We start from the raw sequence: 23,901 nt of genomic DNA, 5'->3' as shown, positions 1-23,901 counted from the left end.
TAATTAGGCCAACAAAGCACTTCCTTTAAAGAGGAAAACACCGCATTAGTGCATAGAGAATCAGGATCAAATCTTTTGTTTCCCTAGGCTTCCAGGGCATCACCCAAACCACTAATGAGCTTCACTACAAAAAACTATCCCCCTCCTCCCACCCTCTATATTTCTCACACTCTCTCTCACACACACTGTCTCTCTAATTGAGGGTCAATCCTTCTGTATACCCTGTTTGCATAATGCCTTTTGAGGTGCCTGTTATATCAGACACATAAAAAGTGCTCTTGCCTCGCTCAAGCTCATGTTAAAGCCCCAGTCATGAATGACAAAAACTGCTCCTTGGTCGGCCTTGGACAGGTTCTGATTTTATTAGCAGAGAGCATGGTGTTTAAAGTAATTGCAGTTTTGATGTTACCAGCATTCAAAAAGCGCTGGCAAAAGCCCACTGACAACACTCACACTTAAAGGTACCATAATAATTCATAATACAGGGCTGTTGAATAACTCACAGGCATGTGTTATGATTATTTTCAGTGCTTGAACATTCCATAGGAAAATAAAATTAATATTCAAGTATTCAAATGTATATATATTAGAGAGTATGATATATAATAGTTTTTTCTTACATAGGTTTCTGTCTCTATGTCTGTGTACTTATAAATAATTGCTAGATTCATAACAAGTGGAAGCTTTATAAGTTTTCCATCCGTACAGTGACATTTGTTGAGAGAAGCGTCTCTGAGACAGCTGAGCATTTCATATCAGGTAAAACCTGATATTATTGGTTAATACCATCTTCCATGTTGGCTGGTGCACAGTGGCACAACAGAAACATTTTCAAAGTGAGCAACAGAAGTGTTTACACTTCAAACAAAGATTACGGAGAAGCAATAATGTTGTCAATGAAGTAGTGTGGCATGAAAAATTGAGTTTAATATGGTTGGGGACATAAGCTAACAAGGTAAAAAAAAAGTTATTTTCGATTTCAGGTTGACAAAGAGAGTATGCTTATTAATTTATAAGGACACTTTTCCAATAAGATGATCTTATACCTGTTACAGAATGCCATGGTTCTATTCTACAATGATTGTATTATTTAGCCATATTTCTTTTCATCTATATTCTATCCCCTGTCCTGGGTTTTCCCTGCTTCCAACACACATGATTAAACTTATCAGCTACTTAACTCAAGTCCTCCCTGAGTTGAAAGGGGGGGCGGGGCAGGGGGGAGGGGGTTGTTAGAGCAGAAAAACAAAAGAGCAGGGTCAGGAACCTACGGTCTAGTTTAAGGAGCAAAATAATATTTAGTTGCAACAATTAAATAACTAAAAACCTCATGAATTACTTTGTGCTTTTTGGAATCCTATTTCCATCATCATGCATTGCCTTCTCCTCTATGTTGGTCTCACCTGCACATTTTCCCGCAAATCCGTTGCCTCTCTTAGTGGCTGTGTGGAAGCCCTGAAGAGTTCATCCACTACTTTGATCCCAGTGGTCTTGGTCGAAGTGTACTCCCTAGCCTTGCGGCCCTTCCTCACAGAAAGTCCTCTCTTGTGAGCTTTGCCACCACCACGCCTATTCGTAATGGCCACGTGAACAAATAGTGTGGTGTTGGGCAAGAACTCCCCTGTAAGTGACTGTAATGGTACATGCCGGTAACCAGGCTGCAGGCACTCAAAGGGGATTGTGTACTGGCCAATGAATTCATCACCAATGTAGTCATCATCAAGGACCACGAAACGCAAAACTGCCAGTTCAGGGAGATTGATCTGGAACTCAAAGCTCTCATCAAAGATGGGATTGTCACCGTTCTGTGATACAGTCTTTGTGCGCTGCTCAGCACAATCTGCAGGGATCCCATGGATCTCCACATAGATGTATGGCTCAACCACATCACCTTTTGCCGCTGAGCCTCGAGGTTTTGGCAGGTTTTGGCCACTGATCACCTTGATGTGGAGGAGCTGGGCAGACACTCCAGGTAGTGAGTCACGAGCATTGGCACTGAAGTACGAGACCTCCTCACGCATTATAGCAGGGCGGAGCACATATCCGCAGTTGCCATTTTGCCTGAACCAGCCCAGATTAAGGTCCATCATCAAGCCAGGGGTCTGGTAATTCATGGCCACGATTTGACAACCGCATTTCCAAAAGTCTTGTGGGTTCATATTGCTGGCATCAATGCGCATGGGTGTTGGGAATACCCGTGACAGAAATCGCTTGTTATAGCATACAAAGTCCTCAGGGAACTCATTAGCAAAGCGGTTAGCATCCACCTCGTTGAAAGAACATATTTCCCAGTACTTCTGTTCCCTCTTGGATGACTCAAAGTCTCGAAACTGGACAGATTTGCAAAGGGTAACAAGATCAGACAGCTCCTTGCAAAGTCGCAGCCTCTTATAGCCAATGCCGTTGAGCTGGTCCTTCTCATCCATGCTGACCATACGCCGTGACATCTCAAGCCCCTCCTCCTCATCGGTCACCTCTCCCTCAGAATCCTGGGTGTCAGGTGGAAGGCGCTTCCCTTTCAGAAGGATCTTACCTTTCAGCTTCTCAGGTGAGGGCAGGTAGTGTTCATCCAAACTTGGATGTTCCGTGTGGAGTTTGTCCCCCAGTATTTTCTTCATATGCTGGGCCATGACCCTCTGTTGTGGGACACTGCAGTGTGTCACCAGGCACAGGATCAGAGGATACTCAGAGCTCTCAAAGGCATATTGGTTTATGACATCGAGGACTTTGGAAAAGGCCAGCTGGGATGCCACTGAGCTGCCAACATAAACCACAGGCTCACAGTCAGGTCCATCCCACACCACTACCTCCAGGCTACGGCAGCCCATACGCAGGGCACGGACATAGCTGCTGATGTCTGAGGAGCCCCAGTAGTGGTCCTCCAGCAGGGAAGCGTTGTGTGATGAGTTGATGTAGTAGTGAGACAGTGGCTGTGTCATGTCCTGACAAACACGCTTGTGCTGTGGATCGAAAATGTGGCACTCAGACGACAGGAGGTAGTGTGTGAAACCATCGATAGACAAGTAGCCACGGTCTCGACCTTCTGCTGAAGGCTCATACTTGTGCACAATTTCACGGCACATCTCCTCCGTCACGCCCTCCACTCCCTGCTCAACTTCCACAAACAGCATCAAGTCCTTTGAATCCAGGTATTCCTTGTTGCTAGAAAACTGCACCAGAAGGAAAAAGATTTCAGGCCTTGTGCACAATTCACAGTACACCTCTACAAACGTGTCTAAGTCGATGCCCTCGCCATAGCAATCTTTGGCCTTCTGAAGTTCTTTGAATTTCAACTCAATGCGGGACTCCCTCATGCCTGGATTAAGTCCCTTGATAATTTGCGTGGCACGGAACAGGTCTATGTGTCCCTGCCTCTCGATGTCAGCCAGCTCAAACACAGAGCCAATCCATGATGTTCTCACGCTAGATTGGCTGGGTTCAACCACACCAACTGTGTGTCGTCCATATGACACCAAATACCGCAGTCCCATTACCCAGGTGCTGACCACATCTGCTGTGCTTGCCACTAGATCCAGAGACTCATAATTGTCTCCATAAATGATTGAGAAAGCGCACTCATCTGGAAATTGATCAGAGAGACCGTTGCTGCGTAGGACAGGAGTCTTCTTCCCTAACCGCACCTCTTTAATGCTCTTGATCTCCAGTTTAGCCTTTTCTGAGTCCTTTTTTGATGGCTCCCAGCGGAGCCAGCGCAGGTCTGGATCCAGCAGAAAGTATCGGTTGTACATGCGTGAGTTGGAGCGAACTTTTTTCATCTCACATCCCTCCAACATGAAGGCCATGCAGGCAGCAGTACTGTTCATCTTGCGGTCACTTGGCATAGAACTGAATGAGACCGTCTTCTTCCTCACCTGCCGTTGCTTGGAACTGTTCTGCAGAGAGAGTAAGACAAGTGAGGTCAGTATAACTTGTATAGATGAAAATACCTGATATTACATTCACTAAATAAGGATATCTACATAATAATGCAGATAAAATAGAAATAGTAGATGAACAAGGAAAGTGCTTCAGTGTTTCAAAAGACACAACCTATGCACACGACAGCAAATTTCAAATAAGAAAAAGCTGCCTCAGGTTGCAGGAACAGTGATTACCACAATGTGAAACAACAGTCAGGGAAAGTGGACACTTGTGATAGACTATTAGCTTGAAAACACAGAACACTCAACTTTAAAGTGACCACGAAATCAATTTACTCAACCTGCCTGACCCAGTCTCAATTAAGCCTGTGCATCATAAGCTTAAATACTTGCTGCCATTTCAAAACCACAGGAGGACCAAAGCCACTGAAAAACAAAAACACACGACATTTAAGAATGTGACATTTAAGAAATGAATGCCAGGAGGAAGTAAATTATTTACCAGCAGGATAGGATAGTTAATTCCACTTGGTTGCTTGAAATAAGTATCCTTGCATGTTACAGAATTGAACTCATTAAAAGAAAAAGTATATTGACATTAGATACCTCCCAGATTTTTTCTCTCACTGATATCAGAGAAACAAAATAAAGACCATTTCTTATAATAGGCTTATGATATATTATGATAAATTATATTACATTCTTTTTCTTCCTCTACATCTACATTCCACAGCCTGTCTCAGAATTTAAATGAACATTAGTACATCAATGGTCTAGATTTTACATGAGCTTATATATCAGTGCATGTTCTGGGAATTACAGAGGAATCCTGAGAGATATATTTTCAAAAGCGTGGCCAGACAATAGGGTTAAAAAACATGCTGTGCATGAGATATCAGGCCTGGGGACATCAGGAGCGAGATTGAAAAGAAAAGAGATAGATAGCAAGAGAGAGAATGATGTGAGTGTGAGTGGTTTCACCCTAGGTGAGGTGTGGTCAGGCATGACCAGTTGGTGGAGCACACGTCACAACCCACAATTGCATATGCGCACACATGCACAGACCATGAATTATGCAAATAAACAAGATGTCCTGCTGGCTGAGCCAATGATGAGGTGGATTATAAAGTGAATCCAGCATGCTGTGGCATAACCACAAGAATGTAACCAAGCTGTCTAATAACAGTTTCCTCATGTTACATCATTACTTAAGGACCAAACACTGACACAAGGGAACACATTGATGCACACTTAACTCATCTTATAAATAAGCATGCAGGCCATTGACGCTGCAGTGGATCGGATATTGAGATGTGTGCAGTCATGCTTTGGCTTTTGCTTCTTCCTAACAAACTAAGGGTGGGTGATGTAACACAACAATATTTTGAATACTTGAAAATATCATAGGATGCAATATGCACTGTGATACTTAGTAGGGATAGATCAGAATTTTTGAATTTTCAAATAGCCATGAAATTTTAAAAATCAAAAAGTAAATAAAAAATTCGGCCAAAAATTAGTCTATTTTTCGTTACATATTTTCATACTTAAGAACTGAGAGATGTCCACACACCACTTGAGAGCAGTGTAGAAACTTCTTGCTTGTGGTCGGTTTCTTATCTATTTAGTCTACAGAAGCATAGAAAGTAAGGTTGTAACAATACAGCGTATTGTATCGAGTTGTATTGCAGACCTTTGTATTGTTGTCTCATTACTAGCATTTTAGCTTGTGGCTAATGCACTAACTTTGAGCTCAAACACTGTGCTTGTTGTTAGAGTATTAGACTGGCACAGGACAAAGCACAGCTTTAGTTTTAAATATTGTGCTTTTATAATATTGAACGCTCTGATGTACTAAAGATAGAAACACTGACACATTAGCCACTCCTTATTTTTGCTTTACTGGAAAATAGACCAAACTGTAACACCACTGTATTGTATCAAATCAAATACATTTTCTTTGTTACACTCCAAATAGAAAGACTACTTCAGCCGGCTAAAGGCTATCCTATTATCTTGTTATCTTGTTAGCGCAGCTACAGCACATTGGAAGCCTCACAGAGAAGCGCTGATAAACAACAAGCTCAAGTTCTGTAATCGTACAGATTTAATGGGATAAAACTTGGGATAAAACCACTGAGGGAATTATTCAGGTTTGGTATCAGCAAATGATCTCTTCACAGACATCATGTTTTCCAGCTAAAATGTATTTAAATATGACTAGCCTTATAAAGTTAGCTGTGGTGAACAGATGCCTAGCATTTGTCTCTTTATCTTTAAAGGGCTCATTTCTGAATTCAAATAATAAATATTAATTTTATTTATCATTAATAAAAGAGTTGATGTAGTGGGCAAATACTGATAAGAGTTTAAAACAAGCTGTTCACTCTGCAGTCCGTACATTCCATACAATCCATTTATGGAAACTAAACTGTAAAAGCAACACATTTACATATATACATCTACTGAACCTACAGCCGCTTGGCTCCGCCCACTGACACTGAAATTATTAGGAGTGCTTTAACCTGGATTGCGTTCTGAATGAGCTACAACAGACCCTGAAGGAAAATTAAGCAGAAGAATCATGACATGCAATCGAAGAATGTTTTCGACTTTACGTAGAGCTTCTTGTGCAGGTGCCCTTCTCCGATAAAGAAGGAAGCAAGCAATGTTGCTCAGTTTTGCTACGAAAAGAAGGCAAAGCAGAGAGATGTCTAGATCTATACCATTAAAGCTGGGAAGCAATTACCTCACCACAAAGTTTGCCTTTATATTTATACATAGGCCTTTGTATTTATACAGAGGTTAGATGCCATAACTTCAGACATTAGCATCATATACACAAGCACACAGTCATGAACATCTTTACAGCCAGGAGAAACATCAAAATGGAACGCGAGACGTGGTTCTGAATACAAATTCCTATCTATGCCTGCTGCTTCTATGAAGATGTAGCAACGTGCATGGGGTTGTGCATGTATATGCCTGCTGCTTCCCGTGGAATCTCTTGGACCTCAGCCATACAAAGCAATATCATGATCGGCTTTGGACAAAAATGCTCTGCTAGAACAGACTGGTCATATTTTCATGCTAAATAACTCTGTAAGAATGTGTTCATTGCATTAGGCAAGAGTGGCTATTTAAAAAGAGGAAATGACTGGCCGTTTAGGTCAGACCTCAAATATAGGGAGGGTAATGCACTGCAGCGAAAGAAACAATGAGAAATCAAGGACTGTCGACATTTTATTTCCAAGAGAAGTAGCCAGAGGCACTTATTATTTAGTAATGGTGTAAATCTCTGATCTCACAGTGATCTGATTCAGTTAGGAGTCTGAGTTCATACGTGTTTATACAAGTGTAGCTGCTCAATTTTTTGCTGCTTCATCTACTCTTTCCTGTTAATAAGGCAATGCTGTTGTTGCATTTCTATGATATGTACAGAATGTGATCTAACAATTTGGGGATTTTTATTCAGTTTGTGTCACAAACTATTGCAATGAAGAAGAAAGCACACATACAGGAATCATAATTCAGTCAAAGGTTATCGTTACTCTGATTCAGGGGCTCATTTTTGGTCAGTAGGCTATAGCTTAAATACAGCAATTGAAGTCCAGACAGGCCATGAGCTCTTGCTAAAATTTTCTGGATGGTTATCTTTAGATAGGTAACTTGTTATTTCAAGATTATAATTTTGTTATCTTGAGATAACAGGATTAGTAACTTGTTCTCTCAAGTTAACAACTTTTGTTATCTTGAAATAACGAGTTATGCATCTTTTTATCTCGAGATAACAATGCAGAAAATTATAACTACTTAACAGCCTCTCTAGACTTCCATAGTAAACAAAGTCCGCATACAATTATATTTATCATATTAATATCTTATGCTTTAAAATGTCAATATTAAAACAAAAAGTACTAACAGGAAAAATATTAATTTTCAGTAAAGAGATTAAATTTGTTGCCCATCATTATATTACACTTTCGTATGTTTTTGTAAGTACGTACAGAAATTGTGTACTAAAACACACAACAAATGCGAGATTTAAGTGAGTTCTCTGTAGAGGACGTTAACCTAATTTCACTGAAGGAAATCAATGTGTCATTTGACCGATGAGGTTTAAACTTATGCATACATCTGTAGGTGTGTGCTGTAAAAAAAGTCATGCACTAAATTTACCTAAATCAATAACACCCAGTCCACACTTCAGTTTATATACTGATATATATATATATATATATATATAATCTTCACTTAATATCTATTATCTGTGTAAATGATGTACAAATTTAAATGAAGTAAATTTTATTTACCTTCTTTACTCTGTACGTGTCAGCATAAAACACTACGCTAATGAAAAAGCACTGTCAGCCTAATGGATGGCTATATGCATGCGGTGAAATACATGCCACCATTTCTGTTCAGCTGTAATGATGTCTTTACCTGATCAGATCATTGTGGTTTAGTCTGGGCCAAACACTAATTTTGATGTTTTTATTTCATTATTAAACTTTTTTAATCCCGGTTCTGCAGTCAAATCACCACCTTCATGAAGCATCAGTGTATTTTAATCCCCTATTATTATGAACCTTCAGATGATAGAAGAATATTCAGAACTGAAGAAGAAGCATGTGCACTCAGTCCTGTGTCCATCAGCCACACTGCCCAACACTACATAGCCACACTGCTCTGCAGGTAGCAGTAGAGGAGGAGGGGGGTGAAAATGGGTGAAAGAGAGGGGGGGAAAGAGAGAAAGAGAGGGATAGAGAGAGGGAGAGTGAAGTGAGTGGAAGAGAGATGGAAAGAAGAAGAGAGGAAGATAGATGGAGAGAAACATAACAAGAAAGAGAGAAGAGAGAAATTGAGAGAAAAACAAGGAAAGAGAGGAGAGGAGAAATGAGGAGAAAAATAATGTGAGAGGGTGAGAAAGGGCAAGAGAGGTACAGAGATGAAAAGACAATGAGAGAAAGAAGAGAAAGAGAGAAGGAGAAGCAAAGCGAAAGGAAGAGAGATGAGAGAAGAGAAAAAAAGAAAAGAGAAAAAGGGAGAGAAACAAAGAAAACGAGAGACAAAAAGAAATGGAAAGTGAAAGGGAGGGAGAGAGAGAGAGAGAGAGAGACAGAGAGAGAGAGAGAGAGAGAGAGAGAGAGAGAGAGAGAGAGAGAGAGAGAGAGTGGTAGAAAGAGGAAAAGAGAAAGAAAAAGAGGGAGAGAGAAGCAAAGAGAAAGGAAGAGAGATGAAGAGAAAGAGAGGGAATGAAAAAGAAAGAAAGAACAGGGAGAGAGATGTGAAGAGACAGAAAGAGATGAAGAGAATGAGAAACAAGGAGGGACAAAGAAAAAGAGGGAATGAGAGAGTGAGAGAAGGAAAAAGAAGGAGCGAGAGATAAACAGACGAAGAGAGATAAAGAGAAAGAGTTAGAAAGAGAGAGGGAAAGAGAAAGGGAGAGAGAAGCAATGAGAGGAAAAGAGATGAAGATGAAGAAAAAGTGAGAGGTAGAGAGAGAGAGAGGAAGACAGATGAGTGAGACAGCAAGAGGGAGAGAGAAAGAGAGGAAGAAACAAGGAAATCGTGAAGAACCTTTTCTGTATTCACTTGTGGTATACAGATGATTAAGGGAACACACACACACACACACACACACGTATAAACAGACTGAGGGAGCGATTCTGTACAGCACAGAGCATGAAGTGTAACAGAATTAGTCTTTCTTTTGCCACAAGCTATTTACACTGGCATTACTGTAAACATCTGTGGAGTGTGTGTGCTAGAAAAGACACACACACACACACACACACACACTCATGTGCACACACTTCAGCTGAGAATGCTTTGGTCAACCTACACATTCAGAAAAAAGCGGTCTGAACTGTCAGTGGGGTGGTACGGTAAGCGTCCTTCTTCCGTACTTTTAGTTAGTGGACATAATTCTCCCACTTTTAGACTGGCATCGACTCCAGGATTTTTTATTTATTTTTTTTTTTTTGCTTTTATTTAAAACATTTAGATTGATTCTACCATGATGGGCAAACATGACCCTGTACTGTACCTTTTTTTCTGACAGTGCATGCATTACATGCACACACTTACTGCACACGAAGTGTAATAAATCACAGTAACGCACAACCTCAAGTGGCTTACTTCTTTTATTAATGCAAATACAATAAGAAAAAATACACCAATGTAGAATAAATAATGTCTGCCAGGTTTGCTGTCGAGCAGTGTAGCTCATTAACAGGAGGCTACGACTTAATGGCCAACATAATGGCCAAAGAGTGCTTCATGAACCGCATGATAAACTCTCAGAAAAAAAGATAGGACACGGTCACTGGGGCAGTACCCCTCTTGTCACTGTGGTGGTACCCTCAGGGGTACATCCCAGTACCTTTAGTCAGGGAACATAATCGTATCACAATTCACTGAAATGATATTTTCTAAGTTGTACTGACTCCACACACCCTGTCTCACCTCCAGGCTTTTAATTTAATGTTCTGATTTAAAACATTTGGCTCTGAAAAGGTACGAATATCTATTTTTCCACTAGGAAAAACTCATGTAAGGTACACCATTGGACCTTAAAACCACTGGTGAGGGTACCCTTACATTGTTTGTTGAATGAATCATGTACCTGTATAGTACATTTATTTCTAACAGTGTAGGTTTCAATAATTGTGTTCATTAATGCACAATTATGATTTGTTACACACAGTATTTTACACAAACATGGCTCCATCAAAGAATCTCTTTATTTGAGAGACAGAGACAGAGACAGAGACAGAGAGAGAGAGAGAGACACACATGCGCTGCGTCCCACAGGAGGCTGGACAAACACACATCACTGCTCATTCATTTGAAGGCATAACAAAAAATCTCAATATCAAAAAGAATCCATCTTCTTTTAGGTTCCTGTGTGGGTTTTTGATATGCATCGCCTGTGCTGAATATTCCCCTGTGTGTATTGTCTGTTTGTTTGTTTGTGTGTGTGCGTGTGTGTGTGTGTGTATGAAGCTCTTTGATGACGAGCTTTGAGGTTTAAATACCTAATGAATGAGATTGATACTATGATTAATAAGTATCTGTTTACCTCTCTCTCTCTCTCTCTCTCTCTCTCTCTCTCTCGACAAGCCAATGTACTTTATCTGTCCTGTGTACCTGTCATGACCTCAAGGTCAGGAATAAAGGGAGGACAGCAGAGAGAAGACAGATGAAGGGATGCACATTTTTCCATCTACACTCTGCAATAACAATGAGAAAGCAAATGTTGAAGGAGTACGAATACATACATACACATGCGGGATGTTAAAATACATCTGAAGGTGACTCATTCAATTGCATTGATTTGAGAATGCTATTGTAACTGATCAGAAAAATGTTTAATAAAGTATGCATAGTTTTATGGTTAAAATACCATTTCTAAATAAAAAATCCTTGGTGTATTGTTGTAAATAATCACAATTGAAGCACATTTTTTTAAAGTTGGGTTTACAGTCCTTTCACACATACTTCACATGCCCAAAATTATCCAAATGCCCCTCTAACACCTGAATTCAAATACTTTAAGGTACACTTGTTGCTGATACAGGAGTTCAAACTGTATAATCTTCTAATCTAATCTACACAGAAAAGCAGTGCCCATAGAATTGAACAGTCTAGAACAGTTGCACATGAGCTTATGCTTAAGCACCAAGCATCAGTTAGTGGGTTATAAACCTTTGTATCTGGCTCTGTAGCAGAGTGGTTAAGTCTCTGTCACTTTGTACACAGGAGACCGGAGACCACATCACTGCTCTGTGCACGGCTCCTAACAGCACATTTCTGCCAATCGAAATTATGTGATGCTGGTACTATATATGTGAAGTAATACACTATACGGACAAACTTATTTGGTACCAGCACATTACACCCACAGGAACTTTAGTGACCTCCGATTTTAAATCCACAGGCATCAATATGGAGTTGGTCCCCCCTTTGCAGCTATAACAGCCTTCCACTCTTCTGGGAAGCTTTCTACAAGATTTTGTACTGTGTCTGTGGAAATTCTTGCCCATTCATCTAGAAGGGTATTTGTGAGGTCAGACATTGATAGTGGATGACAGGGCCTGGCTCACAATCTCTGTTCTAGTTTATCCCAAAGGTGTTTGATGGGGTTGAGGTCAGGGGTCCGTGCAGGCCAGTCAAGTTCTTCCACACCCAACTCACCCAGCCATGCCTTTATGGACCTTGCTTTGTGCCCTGGGGCTCAGTCAGGCTGGGGTCTTCCCCAAACTGTTCCCAAAGAGTTGGAAGCATGAAATTGTACAAGATCTCTTGGTCTACTGAAGCATTAAGATTTCCCTTCACTGGAAGTCAGGGGCCCAAACCCTGAAGATAACCCCACAGCATTATCCCTCCGCCACCAAACTTTACACTTGGCACAATGCAGTTAAACAGGTAATATTCTCCTGGCATTCATCAAATCCAGGCTCATTAATCAGACTGCTAGATAGAGAAGAGTCCAGTGGCGGCATGCTTTACACCAGTCTATGCCATGGAAACCCATTTTGTGAAGAACAATTCTTTTGCTGATCTTGCTTCCAGAGGCAATTTGGAACTCTTTAATGAGTAATTTAACAGAGGCTTAAGCACTCGGCTGTGAGTTTGTACGGTCTACGGCTTTGAGGCTGAGCTGTGTTGCTTATAGATGCTTTGATTTCACAATAATAGCTCTTATAGTTGACAGGCAGATCAAGCAGGGCAGACAGTGCCATGTTTAAAGTCACTGAGCTCTTCAGTGTGATCCATTCTACTGCCAGTGTTTGTCTATTGAGACTACAACGCTATGTGATTCATTTTATCTACCTGTTAGCAAAGGGTGCTGCTGAAACATCTGAACTCAATAATTATGAGGTGTGTCACAAAACTTGTCTATATAATGTATGACCTGTTCAGTCATTGCAGCCCTTAAAAATGTGTTCACAGCAGAAACTTGTATCGCAATGCAGATCCAAATACAGTTAATGGTCAGGTTCTGCACTCATCTAAGAGCAATATGTACAACCTGTGTGTGTGTGTGTGTGTTATCTGTTGATATAATTATTATACATTTCCAGTTCAGGCCTGTCCCCCGTCCGGTGGGATCAATTAGAATCCTGCCTACAACGCTTCACTGCCTCTGTTAGCTCAATCCCAATATCGCTCCGAGTTAGAGCTCTTGTGTAAGGATGTGTATTCCACTGTGATTCCTCTTTAAGGCAGCTGCCCTACACACTGCAGTCAAGGTTACTCCAGCAAAGATGATGAAGGGCTGCGGTATCCAGGGAACACTATAGAACTCCTCCATCCCATAATGTACAGTACATACCTTACAGCCTCTCTCTTTCATACTGTTGTATACTGCACACTTCAGATACTCCTGCTCCTTTCTCTACATGAAGCAAAGGTTTCTGCTCATAAACTTTTTGTTATTTCAAAGAAAAAAAGATGAGCACAAATGTGCATTATGTTTAGTTCTAAAGGCAGAAAAAATTAGGTTAGCATGGGTAAGCATATCACAATTATAATTGCTTAATAAAACTATCAACATAAAATTTATTGTCATTTAAACTGATATTTTTAGAGGTTTTGTACTCTGGATGTTGTATTTAAATAATTCTACTACTTTGCACATCTATAGAAATGAATGTTATATTTCTCTGTAATGGTAATCAATATAGCTGTAGTGGTCTCAGTTTAGATTATGTAACTATATGTATGAATCTACTAGCAACACAAATTTCAAGTTTTGCAGGTTCTCCATCATTAGTGAGCGATTGTTTACCACCACGTCTAGAATCATAGATGCAACACATTAAAATATCAACCATAAAAGTTCTAAAATCTGATTGGCTGTGCCATGTTCTACGCATTGGCATATATATAAAGTAACTGGCCCAAAACCATATTAAGAATACGCTACATAAGATCATGGTTTTGTTTAAATCGTGGAACTGGGAGACAGAACACGTTCTAGATTATATAACCAAATACTTAAAAGTAGATTACAATGACTGGAATATACAGTAATGGGCTACTAAAACATCTGCATTTTGAAGATATAAATGTTTTCCACTCATTTCTAACCTGAGTTAAAACACACAGTAATACTATGACCAGGGCAGCCTTGGCTCAGTGTACCTCATCAACTCTCAAAAGCTGTCACCATCCACCACGTCCACCTCTATATTTCTGAACTCCCATGTCTGATTTCCTCATACCAACATAAATCCCATTTTCTCTTGGAGAACATGGATGAAATGGTTGTCTGTTTTATCACTTGTGGATGTTTGCTTTTAATGCAGTAAATCACTAGTCATGCAGATTTTAGTATCTGTCAGACAACTCATTGTCCCAATAGCAACAAACAGTTTTTGGTATTGGGACAATGAGTTTCAACCCATCTTTGCTGCAAAAGAAGTTTACTTGACTGCACTAAACCACCACACTGTGCATGTGATCCACTGAATTTGTGCCTAGAGCTTTTAAAGTCAGTAAAGCTGGAGATGATCTGAGCACCAGCTATGAGTGAAACGCAAGCTATGAAAAAAGGCACTCAAATCAGCAGCAATCTCTTGGGTTCATTACAGCTAATGAAGTGTATGCTGAATACTTTGACAGCCTCTAAATCTAAAGGCTACTGCTTCAGGATCAGCATCAAAAACAGACAGGCCAGATTAGAATATGCTAAAACATACAGAGTTCTGGAGGTTTATGGACAGATAAATGAAAATCTTGACCAATCAAAGAAGAAAAAAAAACAACTAACAGGATATATTGTTACATTGCATATCACATCGAATGGGAGTTGATCACTCATAATCTGATCCAGGTAGGTCCACTTTGACCTGCAGTTTCTGATCTCAGAGCTACACACTGATGTAAACATGGCTTAATAATCAACTGCATTTCTCTTTCAGGTGTTAATAATATTCACTTGGCAAAGTTGTTGTGCTACTGAGCCAATGCTGATATGTAGGGCTTTTTTTGACAGGCACCCATCAGTGGTTCTCAGAAACAGACCTGCACCTGCATGACCCCATTAACAAAAACAAAATCCTAGGCCCAGAAAGCATCTATTTAATTTACAGTCAAAATGACAACTAGGTACAAGTTTAGCATCAAAAGAAGAAAGCAGTGCCTTGCTAAAGTATTCATCTCTCTTAGAAGTCATCAGATTTGTCGGGATTGCAAAGGACACTTTGATATTTTGTGCTGTGTCATACTTTATTTTAAAAGACTGAACCTCAAAATGAATTATTTTAAAGAGATATTATTTTTGTTTAAGAGAATATTTTGTGGCAAAAACTGAAAAATACATAAGGATTCAACCCCTTGTGCTGTGTAAGCTCCAAGTTTACACAGACAAAAGATCTAATGAGGACACAAGTGGCTTATTAAAAAAAATTCACATTTTCTTTATAAAAGACCACCTTCATTAAAGTTCCATTGACAAGAATGTGAATCTGAAGAAAAACTGTGAAAATGAAGACCAACAAGCATTTTGAGGAATTGGAGATAAATACATGAATTTAGAGATAAAACTATGCACAAGACAGAAAAATGCAACAAAAAATTGCTGTCATTTTGTATTTCCCAGTGAGCATTGTTAGATCAATTGTGAGAAAATAGAAACTGCATCATTCCACCCAGACACTGTCTAGACCAGGCCAGTCAGAGCAAGAAGGGGACTTGTGAGAAAAGCCCCAGAGAGGCCAACAATCACTTAGCTACAGAGTTCAGAGGGTGAAACTGGAATGAAGGTGCACCAATGATATTACAAGATCTACACACAACTGGCCCTAGAAAAAAGGCATTACTGAAGGAAAAAACACATCAAAGAACATCTTGACTTTGTCAGAAAGCATCAGAGTGACACAGCTAAAACACGGGAGAAGGTTTTATAATCAAAACGGACAAAAATGAAGTATTCAAAACACTGTGTGGTGCTAACCTAACGCTGTTAATTTCACAACAAACACCAACCCAAAAGCAAAGTGTGGTGGTGGTAGTGGTGGGAACATCATGTTGGGGGAATGCTTTTCCTCAGTGACTGGGCATTTTGTTCGAACTGAAGGATGGATGGATGGATGGTGCAAAATATGAAGCTGCAAGACAACCTGCTTTACCTTTCTTCAAGACAATGATCCCAAAAACAAGGCTACAGAAACACAGGAGTGGCTGAACAATAAAAAAAGAGAATGTTCAGACAAAGTCCAGTCCAATTGAAAATTGTCTTATCCTTATCATCATCACTTTTATTTATATAGCGCCGTTCCCATGCTCAAGGATGCGTATCTTAAAAGCCGATGAGAAAAAAATGTGTGAGTCAGTTAAGAGGAGTTTGGGTAGTTGCTTGTGTAAATGTTAGCACCTGTTTGAAGGGGAATATATATCAGTGAGATCTCCGAGAGCAGCTTTTTTTTTGGGACCACACAGCTGGAAATGAGTGAGTTATAAATGAGAAGGCCGGAAGAGTTAACATGACAGTAGGTGCAGAAAAGTAAAGAGTGGACAAATACTGATCGATTTGATAATACACTTTAGTGCTAGAGGCTATTAAGTAATTTTCTGATAAATACTTGTTTTTGCTTTTTCTGACACCAAAAATAATTAATAACCTGTACTGAATGGCTGTTTTGTCTGGGAATAAAAAGAGTTTGAAAAGAAACAAAACGGTTGGGACAGTTCACCACAGCATGAAACCACAGCATAAAACTGATAATAATAGTAATAGTAAATAGCCTCCTGCTACAGTATTCATGCAGACAATACATATTTGCAGTTATAATCTTAGTAGTAAACAGTATTAGTGTTGTTGATAAATTCATGTTTATTTAAATTGTACTTTAATTATTTGTTCTATAAGAAAAGGCTAAATAAATAGTCTATCAATATCATACCTGTAGTATGTGTTTTGAACCATTTCTGGTATATTTTAACAATGCCATTAGCACCATTAACTGTTACTATTTTGGTCACTAATATCATGATGGAATAAACCTCCTAGACCTGCAGCAACCACTTACAAGTGCAAATCAACCTACACAGCACTACTAATTCAACCTATGTAATAAGGCAGGAGGTCGAATATGTGATGTGGATGTGTATATGATGAGTGCTCTCTTATATAGGCCAGCAAGAAATGAAGTCACAATTATGTTTTAAACAGTAAGCTGTGTTATGTTTTAAACAGTTTGATGCTGTGTTTAGAATTTAGGTGTAAAACTGACATGTTATGTATTGTGTTTTAGTTCATAGTTTAGTTAGTGCATAATAGGAAAAACTAATTGAGCAGCAAAACACAAATTGTAGTGGCAATGCATGAATTATGTATGAGAGAGAGAGAGAGAGAGAGAGAGAGAGAGAGAGAGAGAGAGAGAGAGAGAGAGAGAGAGAGAGAGAGAGAGAGAGAGAGAGAAATACCTTCACAGACAATATCTCACATATTCCAATAAAATCCAAAATAATTTATTAGTGGAACAAAATTAACCACTAGATCAACTTTTCTAAAGAGGCATACAATCTTATGAGGCATAAAAAGGTGACAAGTTCAGAAACCAAACAACAAACAATAGTAAACCATCATTATAAACAAAGATAATTCTAGGGACTCTGACTGCGCATCATTCCATCCAAGTCTCCATAAGGGCACGTAGTACGGAATACTGCAGGTCAGTTTATGCAGGTCAGTTTATGATGGCTGTTTTAAGTTCTATGTCTAATCAACGCTTTTATTATTATTGCTTTTAATCGCTGTTCAGGATCAGAGGCCCTATTCAATTGTTATTAATTAATTTATTCCTTTTTAGCCTGACAGATAGAAACATTGCAACGACTACACACATCTTTACCATTGGAGTAGATACATAATTTGGCAAAAGAAATTGTAAATGGCAAATCTATTCAACCCCCACAAAGCTGCTTTCAGAACCTTAAACAAACCTCTAAACCTAGCACGAGAGAGAGAGGGAGAGAGAGACAGTATATATATATATATATATATATATATATATATATATATATATATATATATATATATATATATATATATATACACACACACACACACATATATATATACACACACACACACACACACACACACACACACTATATATATATATATATATATATAATTTCTCTCAAAACATGAAATGGGCCATTTTATTATGTTTGTTTTGGCAGAACTGCTTTGCAATTTAATGACATAATTAATGTGTGCCAGGTAAGAGCACTCATGCTGTATTAGATTGCTGCTCCTACACCTGTTCCAAAATGCTGCATCATAAATATGTATAAATGAGTGTTAAATCGCCTCTTACTTTTACTGTAGCACTTCACTTGATTTATAGTTTTAAATTGGCAACCAATTAAAAAAAAAAACCTAAACGCCAATTTGGTCCATTGCAAAGATTGCTATTATTATTGCAGACTTGGCTGAAAGTACTGTAAAAAAAGGGCTAAAAAGTGCTGTAAATGTTCTAGCTACTGTGTTTCATTTGTTCAACTGTCCTGTACACTGTTTAAGACAAAATTTAAAAAATAAAATAAAAAACCACTGGCCACTGGCTACAAAGAAATCAGAATCACCCATAATTCATGATCGGTGCATCTGAAACACATTCACTACATTGCCAAAAGTATTCACTCACCCATCCACATCATTGAATTCAGGTGTTCCAATCACTTCTGTGGCCAACGGTGCATAAAACAAAGCACTTAGACATGCAGACTGCTTCTACAAACATTTGTGAAAGAATGGGTCACTCTCAGGAGCTCAGTGAATTCCAGCATGGTACCGTGATAGGATGCCACCTGTGTAACAAGACCTAGCTACTAAATATTCCACAGCCAACTGTCAGTGGTATAATAACAAAGTGGGAGCGATTGGGAACAGCAGCAAGTCAGCCATGAAGTGGTAGGCCACATAAAATGACAGCGGGGTCAGCGGATTCTGAGGCACATAGCACGCAGAGGTCACCAACTTTCTACAGAGTCAATCACCACAGACCTCCAAACTTCATGTGGCCTTCAGATAAGCTCAAGAACAGTGCATAGAGAGCTTCATGGAATAGGTTTCCATGGCCGAGCAGCTGCAGACTGTACCAAGTGTAAAGTTTGGTGGAGGGGGGATTATGGTGTGGGCTTGTTTTTCAGGAGTTGGGCTTGGCCCCTTAGTTCCAGTGAAAGGAACTCTTAATACTTCAGCAAACCAAGAAATTTTGGACAATTTCATGCTCCCAACTTTGTGGGAACAGTTCGGAGATGGCTTCTTTCTGTTCCAACATGACTGCACACCAGTGCACAAAGCAAGGTCCATAAAGACACGGATGAGTGAGTTTGGTGTGGAAGAACTTGACTGGCCTGCACAGAGTCCTGACCTCAACTTGATAGAACACGTTTGGGATGAATTAGAACAGAGACTGCCAGCCAGGTCTTCTCGTCCAACATCAGTGTCTGACCTCACAAATGTGCTTCTGGAAGAATAGTCAAAATTTCCCATGAACACACTCATAAACCTTGTAGAAAGCCTTCCCAGAAGAGTTAAAGCTGTTATAGCTGCAAAGGGTGGGCCAACATCATATTAAACCCTATGGATTAAGAAAGGGATGTCACTGAAGTTCATATGTGAACTTGTGTGAAGGCAGACGACTAAATTCTTTTGCCAATACAGTGTATTTTTAAAAAACCTGTTGATTACTGTTCCAATGGTCAGTTTGTACAAACTTTGGCTGAAGACTCTTCATAAACAATAATTATAAATGGAGAGAATTCTGAAATCTCTGACCGTCCATCATTTGTGTTCCATCTGCTAAAAGGTCTTTATCAGCTCTTAAGTCACAATATAGCATGTAGTGCTTGGACCCCCCTGATCGCTGCTTGTGGCTGTATTTGTTGACTGACCCTTAGCAGCCCATGCCAGTCCTGATCTAATGTCACTCCAAAGAAAGCACAAGCTACACAACGAATTAACTGTATATTAATTAAAATTGCAGTTTCAAGCTTCGTAATTAATTATTAAGGAAAGGCAACTATTCATTTAATACAATATTGCTCTCACTCTGAATGAAGCAAAGCAGCATGGCTCATAAGATTCCCATTGAAACAGTACAAGTTTAGGGGTTTGCTGAGTGAGCCCAGTCCAGTCTTGAGTTCACACAGAGTGCACTGTGAGGGCATTAAACACTGCTATTCACAGACAATAACTTCACACAACACAACTGCAGTCATCTGAAACGAGGTTGTAGACTTTAAACTATTTTGGTTAAACGACTAAAAATATTTGTAGGCAGGTTTGTATGCCCACCCAGTGCAACTTAACAGATCCATGTCCAGTCCATTCAGAGTCTGTCTTGAGTCCAGCCATCCATTCTGATTTCAATAAAACAGCTGTGCTGGTCAGCAATCATCCCCACACTCATACATCATTACTGCAGCACTGACAGCTACCATACACACCAATGCAGCACTGCCAATACAGTAGCATGTCTGTGCCTCCCAGCTTAAACAACCAAATGCTTTATATCTACTGATAATCAGCCAACAATGGGCAACAATGCTGCAGTCTCAATATTGTTTATGTTGTCTTGTACTGATGTTTGTACAATCAGTATTCATGTTTCACAATAATACCAATTTTTAGTTTTAGTAGTATTGAAATTAACAAAAAACTTACTGAACTGCAAATTGTAATCCTTTTTTTGTACGAATGTTTTAAAAGAATAGCTCGAAATAAAACATTAACGATTACACACTACAGATTCAGCCTAGATTTAAATCACTCCACAATCATTACTATATGACCGTCAAAAACCACATAAACAGCAGATTCAAACTGGAATTAAAATCACTCCACAAATCATTACTATATGTCCATCAAAACTACATGCACTGCAGATTCATACTTGATCATTACTATCTGACTGTTAAATAGCACTGTGTGATAAAACCATAACGATATGCATTGCGATGCAACTTTCCTCAATAGAACTGTAAGATGTATGTTTGATAAATTTACACCATTCTCACACTTCCACATTCTAGTGAAAGACCTGGTGGCGTTTTCTAACGCAAGGAAAGTGACACTACTCTGCTGTCGCCATGAGAGGGCACACTCCCACGTTTTTCGACATGATTAGAGAGGGAAGGTGGCGACGATTAAAAAAAGGATCATCGACTATACTTTAGCAACGTCTGAAACGTGGAGTTAAACATTCCCTGTTTAAGTGGAGTGACCAGTGATCTGTTCTCCTGTGACCAAGTGTGAGTGACGAGATAAGTGGTGTAACTGTACTGTCCTACAGTGAACTCATTTATTTACGTACATCTTAACAAGCAGCGTTAAATCACGTCTGCTCCTTTCAACTAAAGCACTGTTACAGCGCTCAGACATATTTAAGTATTAAATTAAAGTGAAAGAAAGAAATGGGTTCATGTCCGTTACAGCCCTGATTTAAACTAAAATAAACTGAGGAAGCTGTGAGGCATTGGAAAGAGGGAGAACACTAACTTCCCAGGCTCGCTGTTGTTAGCAGCTGGCTAACTTAAAGTAGCGCTGCGTCACTCGCACAAGAAAGGGTGATATCCCACAACCCTGCTGTACTCCTCATTTAATATGAAATCTATTGGAAGTGGTAACAGAATAACAGAACTGTTAATATTTTTATAAAGCATTTTAATCATATTCATGAAATTTGCACCAAAGCCAAATTATTAAAAAAGACACAAATTCATGCCCAATGGTGTCAAAAGCTTTGTTGAAATTTAAAAATAACAAAAGCATCTGAATTAATGTAGCGTGTGTAATCTATAAGATCCAGAACAAGTCTGGAAAACCTGTTGGAGTTTCATTCATTATTTCAAAGAGGCCTATTTTTAATCTTATTTGAATAAACTAGAGATAAGATTTTGTAATCTACTTTTAATAGAGTAATTGGTCTCCAGCTATCTAGGTCAAGAAGACCTTTCCCAGATTGGGATCAAGGCAGTAAGACTGTTTCATGGTGTGGATATTTATTTCCTTTCCATGTATACATTCCTTATAGATTTCAAACAAGGGTGTTTTAATTATGTCTCAGAAATCTACATAAAGTTCCGTAAACAGGCCATCAGGCTATGGAGTCCCACGCTGTATCATAGGATGAATTGCCTTAGAATTCAGACTCAAAGTTCTTCACAAACATTTTTAAAATGATCTGAAATGAGAACGGTTAAAAGTAAATTAAAAAAGTGCTGTTCTTGCCAGTTGGAGCCTCATTAAAGTCTCTTCCTAACAACAAACCTGTATCTATCTACATGTTTACATTAGCAGGACTTTGACTGAAGCCATAAACACTGCAAAAAAGAAATTATGTCTAAATTTAAATTTAACATCATTATAATCCACCTTCCTTCCCCAGAGTAGATCATCTCCACGACATCCCTTTGAGTTTTTAAAGAACTGTAAGTCCAGCTGAATGATTTACACCATGTCAAAAAAGCACCCCCCACTGCGCTTCCACCATTTTAAAATCAGCATCACAAGAATGTGTTTCTTGAAAAAAGAGCCTGAGCCTGACTACATTTACAGAAAAGACAAAGTGCCTTTCTTTTAGTAATGTCTCTCAAACCTCAACATTAACATCATCATGTGAAAAGATTAGCACTGAAATCTGTAAACCTGCAAGACTGCAGTGTGATTAATCACAGCAGTCAGTCATCCTACAGTTTCATCCTCTAAAGTCCATCAGTGGCGATTCTTATACCTTCAGTGAAAGTGAAGGCACTTTTCCAAGATTCCTTCAAAACCCAGCCTCTCTTGCTCTGAGCACCAAAGGACACACTTTGGCCTGAACTGCCCTTTCTTCTGGTGATTGGTCTTCTTTGATGTGCAGATGAGGTTCAAGGTATTTCAAACCATTTCCATCTCTCCATACTACGACTCAATAAGCTTCATGCTGAATGAGTAATTATGGCTCTTGTCGAGTCTCCTTTCTTTCTCCTGATTCTGAGAGCAGAGTCCACAACTTCTGGCAATTTCTCCACAATCCTTGATGTTGGAAAGGATCTTGATCGCCAGACTGCGAGTCCTCCTGTTGGTTGCTCTCCTTAACACCATGTAGCCTGAAGCCACCACTTACGACCCTCTACCAGTATTCAGAGGTCCAACCAGCTCTAGAAAATAAATAATTTGTACTTATTAGTTGTTTTGAATACACTTTTAATAAAAAGGGGGGGGGGGGGGGTCTCTGACTTTTACACAATTTTGAAAGTCTACATATAGAGAGGTGCTGACTGAAAATATAGTTCAGATCAAAACAGCATTTTCAAAATTTAACAATGTGGCAAAATAAATAATCTGTATTAATGACTAATGATTGTCATCAGTGGTTATTATTGTCATTATTATTCTCTGACATCTTTTTATTTTATAGGCTTTTTATTGATGATTGGCTGCTCTATATTGTGCCTTTAAAAACCAGACCGTGCAACATTCCTTATAACTTCATTGAGAAGAGCTGCACTGCTGTAGGCTGAATAGGTGGAAATATGAAAATGTGTTATTTTCGTGACACAACAGAACAAGTTCATTCAAATCGGGCTGAACAGACTGTGGAGTGAACGGTAAAGTAAGAAAAATGAAGTGTTTAAAGAACCAGAAGGAAAATCCAGGTTTCCGTGATCCGGTCCTGTTCAGCGTGTGACGTACAGTGAATTCTCCGATTCAAACATCGCTGCGTGTTTTGGTCTAAATGCGCGTTGTGAAGGAGAAAGAACGACCTGTGAGCTGAGACTCTAAACCCGCTCAGTCGTTTACCGACACCACACAAAGCGAGCTGCTTTCTTTTGTGCTGCGACTTCCAAGCGAGTTAACGGATCGATCCCGACTCACGGATGGAGCTTCCTCTCTCTTTCCTCGGCTACCGGCTGCGGCCAGTGGCGCTTTGTGCCGCTGGCATTTCAGCCGCAGCTGTAACGTCCTGTTTTCTCTTCTACAGGTGGCGAGTCCCGGACCAGCAGCGGAGAG

The 23,901-nt window shown here is 39.4% G+C and overlaps 1 protein-coding gene across 1 annotated transcript in view; it reads right to left on the bottom strand.

Annotated features, from left to right (window-relative positions):
* si:ch211-210g13.5 (inactive phospholipase C-like protein 2) overlaps window positions 1-23,901 on the bottom strand; it is a 132,767-nt gene that overhangs the window by 45,474 nt on the left and 63,392 nt on the right. Inside the window, exon 2 of the mRNA XM_037544766.1 lies at window positions 1,404-3,893. Coding sequence (XP_037400663.1) covers window positions 1,404-3,893 — 2,490 coding nt within the window. The remainder of the gene's footprint in view (window positions 1-1,403; window positions 3,894-23,901) is intronic.

The sequence above is a fragment of the Pygocentrus nattereri genome, chromosome 14 (genome assembly GCF_015220715.1).
Source record: "Pygocentrus nattereri isolate fPygNat1 chromosome 14, fPygNat1.pri, whole genome shotgun sequence".
Lineage (NCBI taxonomy): Eukaryota > Metazoa > Chordata > Actinopteri > Characiformes > Serrasalmidae > Pygocentrus > Pygocentrus nattereri.
The sequence above is the reverse complement of the archived record's forward strand: the minus strand, read 5'-3'. Positions and strand labels throughout refer to the sequence as shown.